We start from the raw sequence: 16,179 nt of genomic DNA on the forward strand, positions 1-16,179 counted from the left end.
ATGTGTCCGAAATATTTTTAGGCGAAATAAGTGGCAGATATCACATTCATAGTACATTGACTTGCAAAATAAATTTCAAAAAAGAATCAAATCCTTGAGTTCCAAATGACAAATATATTATAGTTCCAAGAAACTGGAGATTGATAAATTACAATAACGGTATACAACACTAATCTAGAGTACACTATTACATGGAATCACTATTGATGAACGAAAATCATAACTTGCTCTGAGATTTTCAAGCCCTGTGCCTTTTCAATTGCCACACCAGAGATCATCTTTGATATCCTACAAGACTGTTGTGGGGCAAATGTTGCTTTAAGCAGAACAGACGCTGTATTCTCCTTCCTTTTCTGCGACCATGCGTATACAAAAGCAAGCAAGCAAGCCTTTGAACAGACACATTTCATCCATATTCATGTCACGACCCTCGGAAGTGGAGACCAGTTGGCACAGGTTCAAGTATCTCTACCTTAGTTTCAGGAGAATGGGGATTTGATTCTGAAGGTTATGCAGTGGTCATGGTTATCACCCCTTTCACGAAAAATAATGCTGACAATCATTTCTTGATGCATACATTTGACGACCTAAAGGAAATAAGATAACTGCTGCTTTTTCCTAGAACCGCCTTCTCCATAGAGGTCATTCCACTGCTTCAGCTCACTCATTACGGATCCCTCAGAAGCAAAGCTCGCAGCAACCTAACCAAAGAAGTGATTCGTGAAGATCTGTGTGTAAATCCAAAATGAATGCAACAATAAAACTGAAGGAAATAAGTCCTTCACATGCATTATTTGTTAAGTATATATTTCCTGCTTCTGTGATTCCACAAAAGAAAACTATGTTCATATTGTACTTTATGTTAGAAAAACATGATCTTGCAATTAGCCACAATATCTTCACTTATAATAAAGTAGAGCAGCGAACATGAAACTTCATTTTCAAAAGCAAAGAGATACTGTAATGTCCATGAGAGAGTATAAGGAACCCTACTTAGTTTAGTAAAGATAGTCTATCCAAGAAAGTCTGTATACCGAGAAGTGCAATTTTTTTATCCAAGATGGGCAAAGAGTAGGCTATGAAATCAAATGACAGGACCAAAAAAAAACTAAAGAAAGAACTAATTGCTTCAGATGGTCCAATTAAAAGAGAAACAAATTCTCAACGGACCCACTAGTCCACGACATAAGGACTGGTTACCTGATTCTTTGCCTGTCTCATGTCCTCCATGTTTAGAGGCCTCAAAGTAATTACTCTTTCTTCCGAGGCTTCTTCTTTCTTATCTGAATTACCTTCTGCACTCTGCTCTTCTTCAGTTCTCCGTTTCTTTTCCTATGAGGAAGAAAGAATAAATGAGAACACAAAGAATACATAATAAAACAGATAGTCAAAAAAGGTTAAGTTGAAGAAAAACAATTGGGAGCTAGACGCGTGTATTACCAAATCTTTCTTTCTCTCTTGTTGTATAAGCTCTCTGACAGGCCGGTAAGCTGCTGTTGTGCACAAGTTCTGTTTTGGGAGATTAATGCTTTCAGTTATTACCAGATAATAGGCTGTATTCTTACACCACTTTTTTAAAAAGAACAATCACAAACCTTAAGATCACTTCCACTATATCCTTCGGTCATGACTCCGAGCTCTTTAAAGTCAAGATCTTCTACCTTTTCCTTTGCTAGAAGAGTTCTCAAAATCTTCTCTCTATTCTCAGCTGCAGGTAAACCGACCATAATTCTGTCCAAAAGAAAACACAATTTGAAAACATATGTCATTCTGCAACGTCATCATAAGCTGAAAAGGTCATGATATTTACAAATGAAAGTTCCCTTAATGTCAATCTATCAATAGGAACCACTGCACAGAGTAAAATATCTATAAAAAACAAATTGCCTTTTAATAAACAGTCAGAAGATGAGGCAAGACTTCCTAACAAAGTCATTGAGATAAGCAACATATCTCTAAGACAGAAGACTTCTCGTCACCAGGAGATTCACTCCACTAGTCAAGCAGAAGATTATTTAGGAATTAACAGAAACACATAACAAATGCAGGATAACAATTATGTTGATTTTCAAATTTATGCTCAAGGTAGATAATATCAACGGAATCCATAATATCAATGAAGATGGCAATAAGACTATAAGATCTTCATCCAAGAGTGGAGAAACTTAAGGCCATCATCATGTAGTTCAAGCCAATCAGGAAAAAGATCTGGCTTTCTTTCTGCCTCTTGTTTTTCTTTTTCCAGAATTTATTTTTTGAGATGTAGGAAGATCAGCAGTGAAGTTTCAAATTGTATAACATACTCGTGAAAATCAACTCAAAGGACTGGAAAAAGCAATTAAGCAAGTAAATGATTGGTGTCAAGCTGTAGAAGTACCTGCGCTCAAACCGTCTGATTATTGCTTCATCGAGGTCGAAAGGTCTGTTGGTTGCAGCAAGAACAAGAATACGCTCGCCTGGTTTAGTCAATAATCCATCCCAATGAGTCATAAACTCATTCTTAATTTTTCGCATAGCCTCGTGTTCTCCAACTCTTGTCCGCTGCCCTAGCATGCTATCAACCTCATCCACAAAAACAATCGTTGGAGAAACCTTTGCTGCAAGTGTGAAAAGAGCTCGGACATTCTTTTCATCTTCCCCAAACCATTTTGAAGTAATGGTTGACATTGAGACATTTATAAAGCTTGCTCCAGCTTCATTGGCTATTGCTTTGGCCAGCATAGTCTTCCCAGTGCCAGGTGGACCAAAGAGTAGTATACCTCTGCAAGGCTTAAGCAGTCCACCGTTGAAGAGGTCAGGTCTTCTAAGAGGAAGCATGACTAGCTCCTGAAGTGATTCCTTAGTTTCATCTAGGGCACCAATATCTGCAAATGTCACTCCAATCTCATGTGAAGGTATAACCTCTGGTCTTATCCGCTTCTCGAATTCATTGTCAGGAATAACTTCCTGTAGATATCAAATTACACATTGAAGGAAAAGGCAGAAACACCAAATGCGGACTGAATAAACAAACAAAAATCATGTTGGACCAAATAGTAAAAGATACACGAAAATGTAAATCAGAGAATAAAAAATGTATATGCATAGCATGAAAGGATGTTGTTGAAACCAATAGATCAGCATTAATTTTTTCAGACAAACACAAAGACATCCTAAATTTTGTCAGCCTGACATTTGAGGGGGAAAAAGAAAGAATACAGCTATCAAGTTCAGTTCTCTCAACTTTTACCAACTGAAAGGTTCTCTAAAGGAGATTGTGGTGATAATTTATCAAGTGCTGCACATACCGGTGCCTTTGATGCAGACGAAATCTCTCCATCCTTTTTGGTTGAAGGAGCCTCACCCTTACTCTCAGACGTGGGGTTCTCCGACTTTGATTCGGGCTTTAATCCAATATCATCCATCGCAGCATCCTATTTGTGATTGAAAAGAGATTAAAATCAATCTCATCTCAGTTAGTTCCTCAATCTTCAACAAAAAAACTAAAATGCAAAAGAAACCTTGGACAATTCAGCATTCGCCTCCATTTTGAGGGAGCCTCTGCAACCACTCTTTCCGTCCTGAAAGACACCTAATCCATGGGACAAACTGTACCAGGAGCAGAAAAGTACACACATGAAACACAACGTGTGCAAATGGAAAAAGAAGCTAATAACAATTGAAAGTTTGGCATCTACCTGTTAGATGATATGAGGAGCTTCCCGTTTCGATATTCTGGATCCTTGCTGTTCATCAAATGATGTGATATAGCAGAGATAACAATTTCCTCTATGTAATTACTCAGCACCATTGTGTCAGCATGACAGATTGATCCTAGATCATCACATTCTAGGTCATTTGCTGCAAGCACCTCCGCAATGTGATTCTTGTTGTCTTGAAACTGGATCATCTTCATATCCTCTTCCAGTTGTGTTTTCCAGTCCGTAAGATGTGTCTCATCTTCAGGGGGCCTAATGTCAATATTGTAAGGAAATAAAAGACGGAGTTTTTCATCTACTTCCTCACATTCATCTTCATGCTCAAACATCCTGGAGCCAAGAACCAATGCTGATCCTGATAGTTTTTTCAGCATTCGATCAAAGAGTTTATAAGCTCTGGGGGATTGAAGATGTCTGTCAACATCCCTGATGTAGAGAATAACGCGGCTGGTTTCGGAGATTGACACCAAAACCTACAAGTAACCTCCTTGTTTAGTATCTGATTTCAGATGAAACAACCATAAAGTGAAAGACACTGAGAAGAACATATTCCATAACAACGTGGATACAAGTTTGAAAACAAGTGATATTTATTACCTTGAAAAGTGATTGTAAGAAAGCCTTCTCATCTAATGACCAGCTGTTGACCCGCTTAATTGGAGCTAGATGAAGAAACAAGAAATGATCAGAAAATGATCTTCAACCGTAAGATTACTAATTACAGATTAATCAAAATTCAGCAATATGAATTTGACAGACGCAAATGCAAGAGATGAATCTAGAAACCCATTGCAGGTATAGTATCTGGTAAAGCTACTTGACGGTTAGATTGGAAATTTGATGAGATTCTTCAACAAAAGAAACATAGATGCAAAGCACATTATAGTAGCAAGAACATCACAGGGGGAAAATGATACTTTAATATAATTAGTGGATAGTCAAATCATGAATTTCTAACAGCTTTCTAACAATTATAAATGAAAACTGCAAATGCTAGTAGACCCTGAACTCAAAGTATAAACATGCAGAAAGAAAATAGCAAAGCCATGACAACTTAATCAATTCTCTACAAGCTTCCAACCTGGATTTGAAGCAGACGACTCAGAGCTGATACTACTTATATCAGAAGACACAGAGGCATTTCTGCGATGCTTTAGAGAGTTGCTGGCACCTTCCCTATTCCTGCATATCTCAAAGGTAAGAGTTAACATGATATATAAACCTGCATTTACATCTGAATGATGAATAGAACTAATATACCTTGATTTACTGTCAACCCCAACTGTTTGCCTAGAATAGGTAACTGCAAAAAAAGAGAGTGAAACTTGTATATGAAGAGCATCAGGAAATGTAAAACAACATGAAAGTATCAAGCCTTAGATTTTACGTTCTACAATTCTATTTAAGTCTAGAATGAAATCAGAACAATTGATTCACTGTCTTCCGAGCTCCATATTAAAGATAGATATTGAACTTATTTAATTACTTGAAATTAACATTTCATTGTTCTGTAATGAGTTGTTTGACCTTTACAGCCTCTGGAAAAACTCGACAATAAATTAATTCACCTTAGGACTTATGAAGTTAAAATCCGCTTCAATTGCTTTTACTTTACAGGACAGAAACAACTAGTGGGTTGATGCGGAAATTGCACTTCCCACAAGATTAAGGTACTGTAAAAGCTAGTGTGTACGAAAGCTTCTATTTCATAATTTCATAAATATCTAGAATCTTCTTTAAATATAAGCATAAACAGCAGATCTGGAGATAAAAAAAAGTTTGTGGTTCATATCCTTATCTTTAAGTTAGATATATTCATTAATTTACATAAACAAGGTTGAATCGCAAAGATGTATAATATTGTCACAAACACAGTCAAGTGTACCCATTAGCGAAGAACTATAGCCTTCCGTCATATACCTCCACTAGTCTCTCTTGCTGAAAGAATTGAGAACGAACCAAGCAAACTGGACAAACGTCCCAATGTAGACTCTGAGGTTGACCTCTTGAAAGCCTACAAAAAATAAGATGCTGAATCAGGTAATATTCCATTAGGGGCAAAATGACTCCCTTTGACTTATATTTAAAGTGAATTTGGATTCAACAGTTAAAAGAAACATGAAAAATGGACCTGAAGACAACAATATTTTGCCCCAACAAAGAATACAATTCTTCAAAGCAAGTAAATAATAATACTTACTGATTCTTTCTTGAAGATTCCATACTTGCTCTGCATCTGCAAATGGTTGATGGATAAAAAAGAGTGAATAGAAGTATCAGCAGACGATGAGTTAAAATACCGGAAAAGAAGGCCTCACACAGTACCTTCAGAGAGAAGTCAGTTAAATCCAATAGCAGCAGTTTAGCATCAAAGTGATGCGCCAAAGCCTTTGCGAGAGTTTGCTGATAAAGTTCTGCATTCATGTATCAGAGAACGGTCAATACAGATAGTAACATATAAAGTTGAAAATGATTTAAACGAGAAATCCATACCAGCAGGCCCTGAAAGCAAAATGGCCCTACTTGCAGGAGAAAGATTTCTTGTATATTTAGACACATCTAAGTGATTCAGATGAACATATGCTGCACTTGTTAATAATACCCGTGTTCGTTCACTGTCAAAGTCACATTTGAAGTAGATCAATAACTTTGATCCATTTTCTACATATATTCATCAAAATTATCAGAAAAGTAGAGTAACAGAAATGTTGGAAAATATTTCAACTTTGACCAAGATATCAACTGGAGCAACCACAATGAAATTTAGCATAACTCTCCAACAACAGAACATTTAGGTGAAGGAGTGAGACTAGGAGAAACTAAGCAGAAAAGAAAAGCACACGGGTTTATAGAATTTTAAGTGTTAAGGAATATGCATACTACTTGACTTTTGTCAAACAAAAAGCTGCTGAATTCTTAAGTTTATAGTGATTGCACATTCAATAACTTTGATGTATTCAGAAGAAACACAGACATGCAAGCTCCAAAAAATTCACAGGTTTCAAGTATTAGCTGGTGACCAGGGCAGAGCTAGTAGGGGCCGGCGAATGTTTACACTATTTACACATGGTTAAAAAAAGTAAATATATATACATATATGAACCCCTCAACTTTTTCTCGTGTTTGCTTCTATCAAATTTTGAACTCTTTAATGAAAATTCTTGCTCCGCCCACTACCCGGTGGTTGATTAGTAATACTCAAATCTGTTCAAGGGGTTATACAGGGTAAAACATGTATTTTTCAATACAAGGTTGAATTCTAAGTGTGACATTTGAATCCGCGAATTTCTGGCTCCTGAACTTGTACTTAACAGAAAGTAAAAACGATTAGCCTTTACCTATCCCTCAAAAATGGATAGGAAGCAGTTGAATAAAAACTGAAAAATCAGGGGACTAACAGAGACAAAACAGAAAAGAGAACAAATATGCAGAAAGCTTCCAACTTAAATTTGTATAAAAATTGCATTGCAGGTAACAATATCACATTCAACCAACCTGGATACAATTAAAAAACCACGAGATCCATCACTTCCATGGATGCAACCATTTATTCAAAAAAAAAAAAAAAGGTTTACCTGAGATAATAAGGAAAATCATCAAATGTGATTTTGGTGAACTTGCCGTCAAGGATTAATCGTCGAAGTTCCTTTTCAATTTGTTCAGGTGTTATACCTTCGGGTGCATTTGTCCATTTATTAACGGCTTGTCCTGAAGCTAATCCAAGGCCAACTCCAACCCCTACGCTCAATGCCGATAACAATACGTGCTTCTGTTCCATATTCAATTAAATCTCTATCTATAAAAAAAAAATATGATGGTTTGATGTAAATGTGTGTATGGAGAAGAAGAAGAAGAAGATGATGAAATGTAAGGGGAGAGAGAAAAGTTGTGAAGGATTCTTTTGAACACAAATAATGACAGGTAATGTAACAACTCGATTGATACCACTGCGCGCTGATTTTTCTCTCTCTGTTTATTTTTGTGTTGTGTTTTCATCTTTGCAGTCTTTCTCTCAATTTATAGAATTTAAGAGAGAGAGAGGTGAATTCGGAACCCCATTAGGAAGCTTTGTTGACCTTTGGACTCAATGCACCAATTTTATTTTTTTTTTTAAAAAAAAAATCTCAGTTTTAATTACTTCTCAATCTTTATTTTATTTAATTAATAGCATGAGATATGGGTAATATCACCAATTTTTCCTTGGTGTCTAAAATGAAAGTTTATAGGGACACCAAATTTCAAAAAAAAAAAGAAAAAAGAATTACTTTATTTAATCAACTATGAAAAATCATGTAGTGAAGTTTGGTGCTAATTCACTAGAAGTCTACCTTTTTTAATGCTTTAAGTCAACCTACTTTAAAATATTTGAGAGAGTTAAATTGGATTAAACTATTACTAGTATATTAACAAAAATGGTAAATTTTAAATTTTGTACGAGGAAAATATTTTTTTTAAAAATGATTTATAATTACACACTCCGTTTGATCAAAATGATAAAAGGTTTACTTATACGCCACTATTTTCAAATCTCATCTTTGAGACCAACATTCATTCTTATTGTTATTTTCTTTTAGAAAAATAAGTTTTATTAAAAATGAGAAAAATAATTATTAGAAAAAGTTTCATGAATAGTATTCCAAATTCATTATTTTATGTCCACCATCCAACACATGTCATAGTAATCCCTACACCCTTAGTTCCCATTCTCACCACCCATACTCTACTCATTTGTTACAAATCACTTTTGGAGTAATATTTCTCAATCTATCGATAAAAACCTATAACATTACCATAAAAAATGATTATTAGCGACACTTAATTTTTAATATGTATTTTTAGTGGTAATTATCACTCTTTGTATATGTTTCTAAAGCCTTTGACATTGATTCTAATGACACTTAACTTATACCGATAAAGATTTTAGCACTCTTTATTAGTGTCAATATTTAGAGCCTATTTAGCTCAGCTTAAAAGCTGGTTTTTGACTTATTTAACTGTTTGGCAATACTCAAAATAACTTATTTTAAGTTAAAAAAAACTTGGATATTTCTTTTTTTTTAGCTTATAAGCTGTTTTTAAGTTGACCACATTTTTATCTTTTTGCCCTTAATATTTTTATACAATCTCCAAATTACCCATATAACCCTAACATCTCTTTCTTCCATTTTTCCCTTTTCACGTTTGGCATAACAACTTCAGCACTTTTATCCAAACGCATAACTGCTTATTTTAAAAATAAGTTTCAGCACTTTCAAAAGTACTTTTTTAAAGCTGCTTTTATTAAGCCAATCCAAACGGACCCTTAATGCCGCTGAAAATTATTTTTATCGCAGTATATCTTCCGTACCAAAAATGATAATTAGACATGAAGTCGATGAATAAGAATTGAGACAATTCTAAATTTATCATTTTGAGAGTTAGAAATTTCAACATATAGATAAGTAATTCATCTTACTTATTGCTTAATTCATGACTACATTCGTTTAATTAATTAATTAATTAATTATAAAGCCGTCATTACTTTACGTGGACGGTTGTAAAAGCTTATTTGGGCACATGCATTGCTTCTTCTTATAACTTTATTCCTTTTCTTTTGGACCTTTCCACATAGGACCAAGACTTAATTAATTTGCATGCACTGCTACAAATGTGTAACACTACTAAAACCTAACACTTTTCACACTGTATATTAGTAAAAAAATTTGTGTTATAAAACATTATTTTTATATTTATTTTCCATGAAATAGCTTACTAAAAAAAGATATATGATAAAGAAATAGATTTTTATTTATATAGTGGATCTAATTTTAGTAGAGAAGTATTCGAGATTTTGAAATAATGATGCACTATTATCAAATGATCGATCTAAAATATAAATTTGATCGATTCGACATTTAGATTTTTACTATCGAAATCATTAAATTATAATATTATAGGTCCAAAATAAATCCTTATATATATAAAATAAAAATAAAACAAGATGATTTAAAATTTAAATTTTTAACCTCACGTAAAGGGATGCACTCAATATTATCATATGTGATATTCCGAGCGTGGATTCACACATCTATATTTTAATATTTTTAAAAAATAGAACACTACGATATATGCACTCGAGAAGGGAGCATGTGTTCAGGTGAACGTGGTGGAATACGCCTCTGAAAAATTTTATCACGAAAATATACTATTTTTTTCTTTTTTTACTGATTCAATTAAAAAAAATTATGCAGATAGCTTTTAAACATTTTTAGTGGGAATATAAAGACGTTGTAACAATATAATTTTAAAATGGTTATGTACTATGGTATTTTTGGAGAGGGTATTTATATTTTACATATTATGATGAAATGCTTTCGATATCAATCTAATTAATTAGCTGAATATGGAATTAGAAATTGTTGAGTTGTAAATTTGTGGCCTTATATGTATAAGCTTATTTTAGTGATTGTACCAACTTTTAATACTCCTTTCTGATTAAGACTAATGATTAATTATAGACGCATTAATAAGTACTTAGTGGTCCAGACGTATATTTCCCCTTTTAGTACATAGTACAACTTGCAAGTCCCAATTATTGAAAATTTGTACTCCACTTTTAACGATTATTATTATATACATAGGTTTGCAATTTGCTTAGTAAGCAAGTAAAATGAGAGAGAAAATTCATATTTTGAACATTTTTTAACTAAACTAAATACAAAGTTCTTTTTATGAGATTTTTTTTATTAAGAAAAGCAATAGGGATCATCACTTACATGTGAGATTAGAAGAGATGCCAATTCGGGGATAATCCTAATGTAATTTTGAAAAACATTCATACCTTGAACTGGCTTTTAGATCTGACTATGATATTTATTTTGATTGTTGTTTAATTTGTCAATATTAAAGCAATTTTGCGTCAAGGTACAAAATAAAAATAAAAATAGGAAGAATGAGAGAATTAAACTAAAAGTCAATGTTGTTGTTGTACCATATATGTGGAGTATATATATATAGTAAGGTGTTGAAATAGAAGAAGCCAACCCTAAGAAAATGACAATTTTTATAAAAAAAAATGGTCGATAGGTACGTTACCACTAGACAACATAAAACATGTCCATTAATTAGCCAATAAAAAGAGGAATATGGGTGTCCATTTTATTTTTTTCTACATATGGCAGTATGGTCCAAGTAAATGGTGGCTTAACAATTAATCGAACACCAACGAAGATTGTGGTAGAGTGGTAGTATTTTTTCATTTTTAATTACAAAGTTTTGGATCTGAGCCTTCTTGATTACAAAATTGCTTTGTTAAGAAATATTTTATCTCATAAATTTTTGTGACGTAAATTTAAATTTAATCAGACTCTAATATATCGGACAGTGAAAAAGAATATTAACCGGGACAGTTCCACTGTGAGCTGGTCCTCTTCAGATCTGATGTTCTAATTAACCAATAATAACAATAAATATATATGTATAGATGAGTTGTATTTTTGATTTTTTAATTTTCCAACGAGTATATTATAACTTTTAGTTCACCACAGTTGTCTAATTCATGCCGTTAATCTAATTGTGTATCGCCTAAACAGAGATATCAACTTGATGCAAAAATAGATTTATGATAGAAAATTATTTTTCCATCTAATTCAATGGTTATAAGCCTCTTTGACTTCCACAGCTAGAAACATAGTGTTTTTATTGGGAATTAATGAAAAATTAGTACTCCTTTAATTTATTTTTATTTGTTATGTTAACGTTTTTTATAGTTAATTTAATTAATTTTCAAAATTAAATTAGATTATTTTAGTTAGATACTTTAAATAAAAAATTTAATATCCAAAAAATTATAAATGGCAACGTTTTACATATCAATGATGAAAAAATACATCTTAAAATATTAGCCAAATTTTTTATAATTTGACTCTAAAAATAGAAATCATGACAATTAAAAATCGACAGAGAGAATATTGTAAAACATGTTTTCTCCATCCATGAGAGAAGATTCTCACTGAAATTCTATTATTTTTATTTTTTGGTGTTAAAAATAATAATTTTTAAATAGTAAGTAATAACCATCATAAAAATAATATATCCTTTTGCTACTTAAAGTTAAATATCCTTTGACTGGCTAATATTATGGCCAACTTGCCCTTTTAATATTACTTTATCTTAATTCTGATATTTGCAGAATCTACATCCAATTTCAGATTTTCGTCTAAAAAAAAACGTTTATCTTTAGAACATCTAAATATATAATAGCTAATTATTCGTTCATTTTTTTAATTTAATTTCTGCAAGTAGTTTTACCAAATTCTAGTACATCGATCTCATAGTTGTGACATTTACGTACATATATATTTTTATTATCCGTGTATAAATTATTGACTCTGAAACTTATAATCCCTTACATAAATTAAATTAAATTAACGTTTATTTAATTATATCGAGGTTGGTGGTGATCGATCGAGACTTTTATTATATATTATGTATATATCCTTTTTAACGTTGCAATTATAACACAACACATGGAGAGAACAAGTTAGGCTTAAGTATTAGGTAAAAAAGAAGGTGGCTACAAAGTGTATTATATGACCTTTTGTTTCACTATTGGAATCTCTAATTAAAAAACGAAGTTTTAGGTCATTTTTTTTTTAGTTGATTATACGCACCAAGGCTATTGGAATACTTCCAATTGGAGCAAACCTAAACTTATATAAAGTTAATTAGTATATAGTATAATGTTACATATTTAACAACTCCACTGCCACGATTGTCCGACAATATCTATGAGGGAAAAAAAAGTACAATAAGTATGAAAAAGAATCCATTAATTAGTTGGTGTGTGTGTTTGGACGATAGAGAATGTCTTTTTACGAAAAGAAATAGTTTTAATAGAAAATACATAATTTTTTTACTTATTAATGATACTTAATAAGTAAGAAAACAGATACTTTCCCAAAAGTATTTTAGGCGTAATCTAGTAAAATACTACGGAACATCAAGGCCGGGGCGGGGGCCAACGAACTTGATATGTATGTGCTTGTTAACGATTTTTTAAAGTGATTGAAAATAAATTGTAATTAATAAATATTGTAGTTATAATTTTGTTTCTCCTTGATTTTTCTTTCTCAAACGTCGGAAACCACATCTTAATCTCTTTATGAATATCATATGAAGTTATGGAATTTTCATAATGTCTTTTCAAGGAAAAGCATAAGCTAGGGCTAAGGTAGAGTATCCTTCAAAAACCTACCTAAAATATAATGTATTTTGTGAAGTCTTATAAAATTTTGATGTCTACACTTTACCGTGATTTAATTATGAAACTTGTTTTTCCTATTTTGATAGAGAAGTTATTTTTCGTGATTTTAAGGGGGAAAAATATTTTGACCAGACAAACACGAGAATTGAAAAATATTTTCTCCAAGTTAGAAAAGTGGAAATTATGCAGATAATTAGTTAATATAGTTAGTTTGAATTAATTACCGCTCACAACTTAATTTTAATTATAATTACTTGTGCCTCTCTTCTCTTGCCTCTTTCTTACCTCTCTCCTCGCTTATACATATACGTATACAAATATATGAAAGATATACAAATATAAATCGTCTCTCCACTCTCCTTCCTTCTCCCTCCTTTCTCCTCTCTGCTTTCTCTGACATATATCTACGAATTTTAATCAACAAATTATAACTATGGAATCTAATTAAAATTACTTCGGTGATTATTTACGAAAGTTCTCCGTTAGAAAAAGTAGTATATATTGGTCTCTTTTCACTTTTTGCAACTTAAAAAATGCCTTTTTTTTATTACAAGTTGAGTGATTTTGATGGGTCCGTGGGATCTGTGTATGTATGACTGGATTGCCTTGTGTGATTGCAACTTTCCATGAAATTAAAGAAAATAATATTGGGCCACTTTAATTATAAAGGCAAATCATATATATTTATGTATGCACGTTATAAAAGTATATAATATAAAGAAGGTAACTAGGAATCTCTACCTTTAAATTCTTCAATATATATATATATATAAGCATCTTTGAGCTGTGGGACTACTTATAAATCAACCTAACCTACCTTTGTATGCTCCCTTTTAATTTATAGAATAATGTTTATAAAATTCAAATCATAGTCATTTTATTACTAGTCATTTCTTTTTAAATAAATTTAAAGGAAATTACATCACATAAATTGAACCTAATTGATCACTATTTAATTTGTCTCAATTTTATTTTATCAAGCATGCTAACTATCATCTATTATCATTTCAGCAACTGGTATAATTTTATCTAAATTAGTAGTTAGTTATTTGTGATGTCAATTCAGCATGTTACGCTTATAATAATCTAGTACTCCATTTATTACGGATGAAACTAAATATGCTTTTAATTCTGTAGGGAAGTGATTTGACAATATATAATTGAACGGACGAGAATAATGAATTATTAATATCAACATAGATTGTTATACAATGATAAAACTAATTCATCCTTAATTAAAATTTTTGCGTTCGAATCTTATATATGAAGAAAACCATGTTATGAGCTTACCCCCATGAATGAAACCTATCTGTACGATTCAAATTTAATCAGGAATCTAATACGGATTCGGAATAAGAAAAAAAAGTAAAAGGAAGAAAGTAGGGTTAGGGTAGGGTCTGGGCAATGAGAATTAAGAAATAAAAGAGAAAAAAGAGTGATCTGATACATGTTGGCATCTACGCAGCAGCCAAGTTATTCAATTTATTTTACACATCAGCTCCACATGACACCTTTATATTTCTTTTAATTTAAATCATAACTTTATGATTTGTGGATGACACCCAATCCCATTACACTTACTCTCTTACTATTTTGACATGTCTTGACCCCCACCTCCACATTCAATCTTATAATTTATTATTATTATTTTCTTTCAAATAAAATTTATTTTTATTTTGGGGACATATACAGTGACATTTGAATCCTCACTAGTCCCTTACTATAGTGAAGTGTGACAATTCTCTAATTAAGATATACCTAACATTTAATCTTAGATTTGTTCGAGGACGTAGTCATTCCTTTCTATAAAATTTTGTGTATATATACTATACACAAAGCAAATAGATCGATCCTTCACTTACTAATTATTTGTAAAACTTGCTCGTTTTCAAAAGTGTTAAAGAATGATAAAAGTTTCACATCGGTAATTAATGAGATGGATGGACTCCTTATAAGGCTTGGGCAATCCTCCTCCCCTTGAGCTAGCTTTGGGTGTGAGTTAGGCCTAAGACCTAATTTTACATGGTATCAGAGCAGGGTCCGTCTTACCTGATGTTGGGGTCCCCCTAAAATCAAAATTGCCCACACACCAAATGCTAAGCACTAGACGTGAGATGAGTGGACTCCTTATAAGGCTTGAGCAATCCTCCTCCCTTTGAGCTAGCTTTTGAGGTGTGAATTAGGCCTAAGACCTAATTTTATAGAAAATCTTGGAAAACGCAAATTGAATAACAGTTTTTTCTTTTCTTTTTTTTTTGTAAGCAAAAATCCAAAAACAGTTTGATATTGCCAGGGATGGTGGATGGGGCGGCGGTAGGGTACTAACTACTGTCTATTAATATGACTTAAAAGTCATAAAATTTTCATAATATTTTTAAATTGATATTAGATCTATCGATAATTAATTACTGACGATGAAAAATTTAACATTTTCTGTTAATACGTACTTTTACTACGCTCAAAATTGTTTTTGTTAGCGTGAGAAGGAAATATTTGAAATGAGAAATAAAAAGAAATTATGTGTTTCTAATTGAAATTGATGTTTTAACTTCCATTTAATGCGTTTTAAAAAAGTTATTTAATTTCATGATGGTTACTTAATTTTTTTAATTAAAAGAGTTATTCTATCAACCCAACATACATATACTAATTCATATTTTAATGGATAAATTATTGTAAAAGCCCAGAAAAGGACATTTTGTAAACCATATTACATCATACAGGGATTAGCACTTTTAATTATTACTTAATGAAGCAATAAATATAGTGTCAAGTTGTACATATTCTATTGAGTCATGAAAACTTCAACATTAGGATTTAGGAGAACAAAAATCATTTCATTTATAAATAAGCCAGACATTGTAATTAGTGTATCAACAGAATAAACTAACAATAATAATAGAGTAATAGGATTAACACATGGGTTTGAAGGCGCTAATAATTTTGTTAATCATATATGCCAACATTAGCTAGACTCATGTTGTATATAATATTGATGGAATGTCTTATAGGAGAATGGACCATATAAATATATAAATATCTCCACTAAGTCCATTACTAATTATTTAAATATCTACGTATTAGTTGATTTGTTGCAACTGATGATATTTCATAAATAAAGTTAGAAATTGATTTCTTTAACTAATTATTTTTAAGTCGAGTTCATAATGCTATACTTAATGTAATTTACCTATTTTATATAATTTATATGCTATTACACAAAAACAAATTTAACTA

The 16,179-nt window shown here is 31.9% G+C and overlaps 1 protein-coding gene across 1 annotated transcript; it reads right to left on the minus strand.

The window, feature by feature from the left end:
• Positions 1-94: 94 nt before the first annotated feature.
• Positions 95-8,046, minus strand: LOC101260609 (uncharacterized). Its single transcript, XM_004234158.5, has 16 exons — positions 7,274-8,046; positions 6,192-6,313; positions 6,024-6,112; positions 5,899-5,934; positions 5,619-5,712; positions 4,959-5,001; positions 4,780-4,880; positions 4,296-4,360; positions 3,678-4,171; positions 3,501-3,588; positions 3,288-3,413; positions 2,378-2,946; positions 1,596-1,731; positions 1,441-1,509; positions 1,201-1,332; positions 95-701 (listed from the first exon to the last, which is right to left on the minus strand). Exons 1-16 carry the CDS (start codon positions 7,474-7,476, stop codon positions 588-590), a joined length of 2,481 nt encoding a protein of 826 aa, XP_004234206.1. The 5' UTR covers positions 7,477-8,046; the 3' UTR covers positions 95-587.
• Between the last annotated feature and the right edge of the window lie 8,133 nt (positions 8,047-16,179).

The sequence above is a fragment of the Solanum lycopersicum genome, chromosome 3 (assembly GCF_036512215.1).
Source record: "Solanum lycopersicum chromosome 3, SLM_r2.1".
NCBI lineage: Eukaryota > Viridiplantae > Streptophyta > Magnoliopsida > Solanales > Solanaceae > Solanum > Solanum lycopersicum.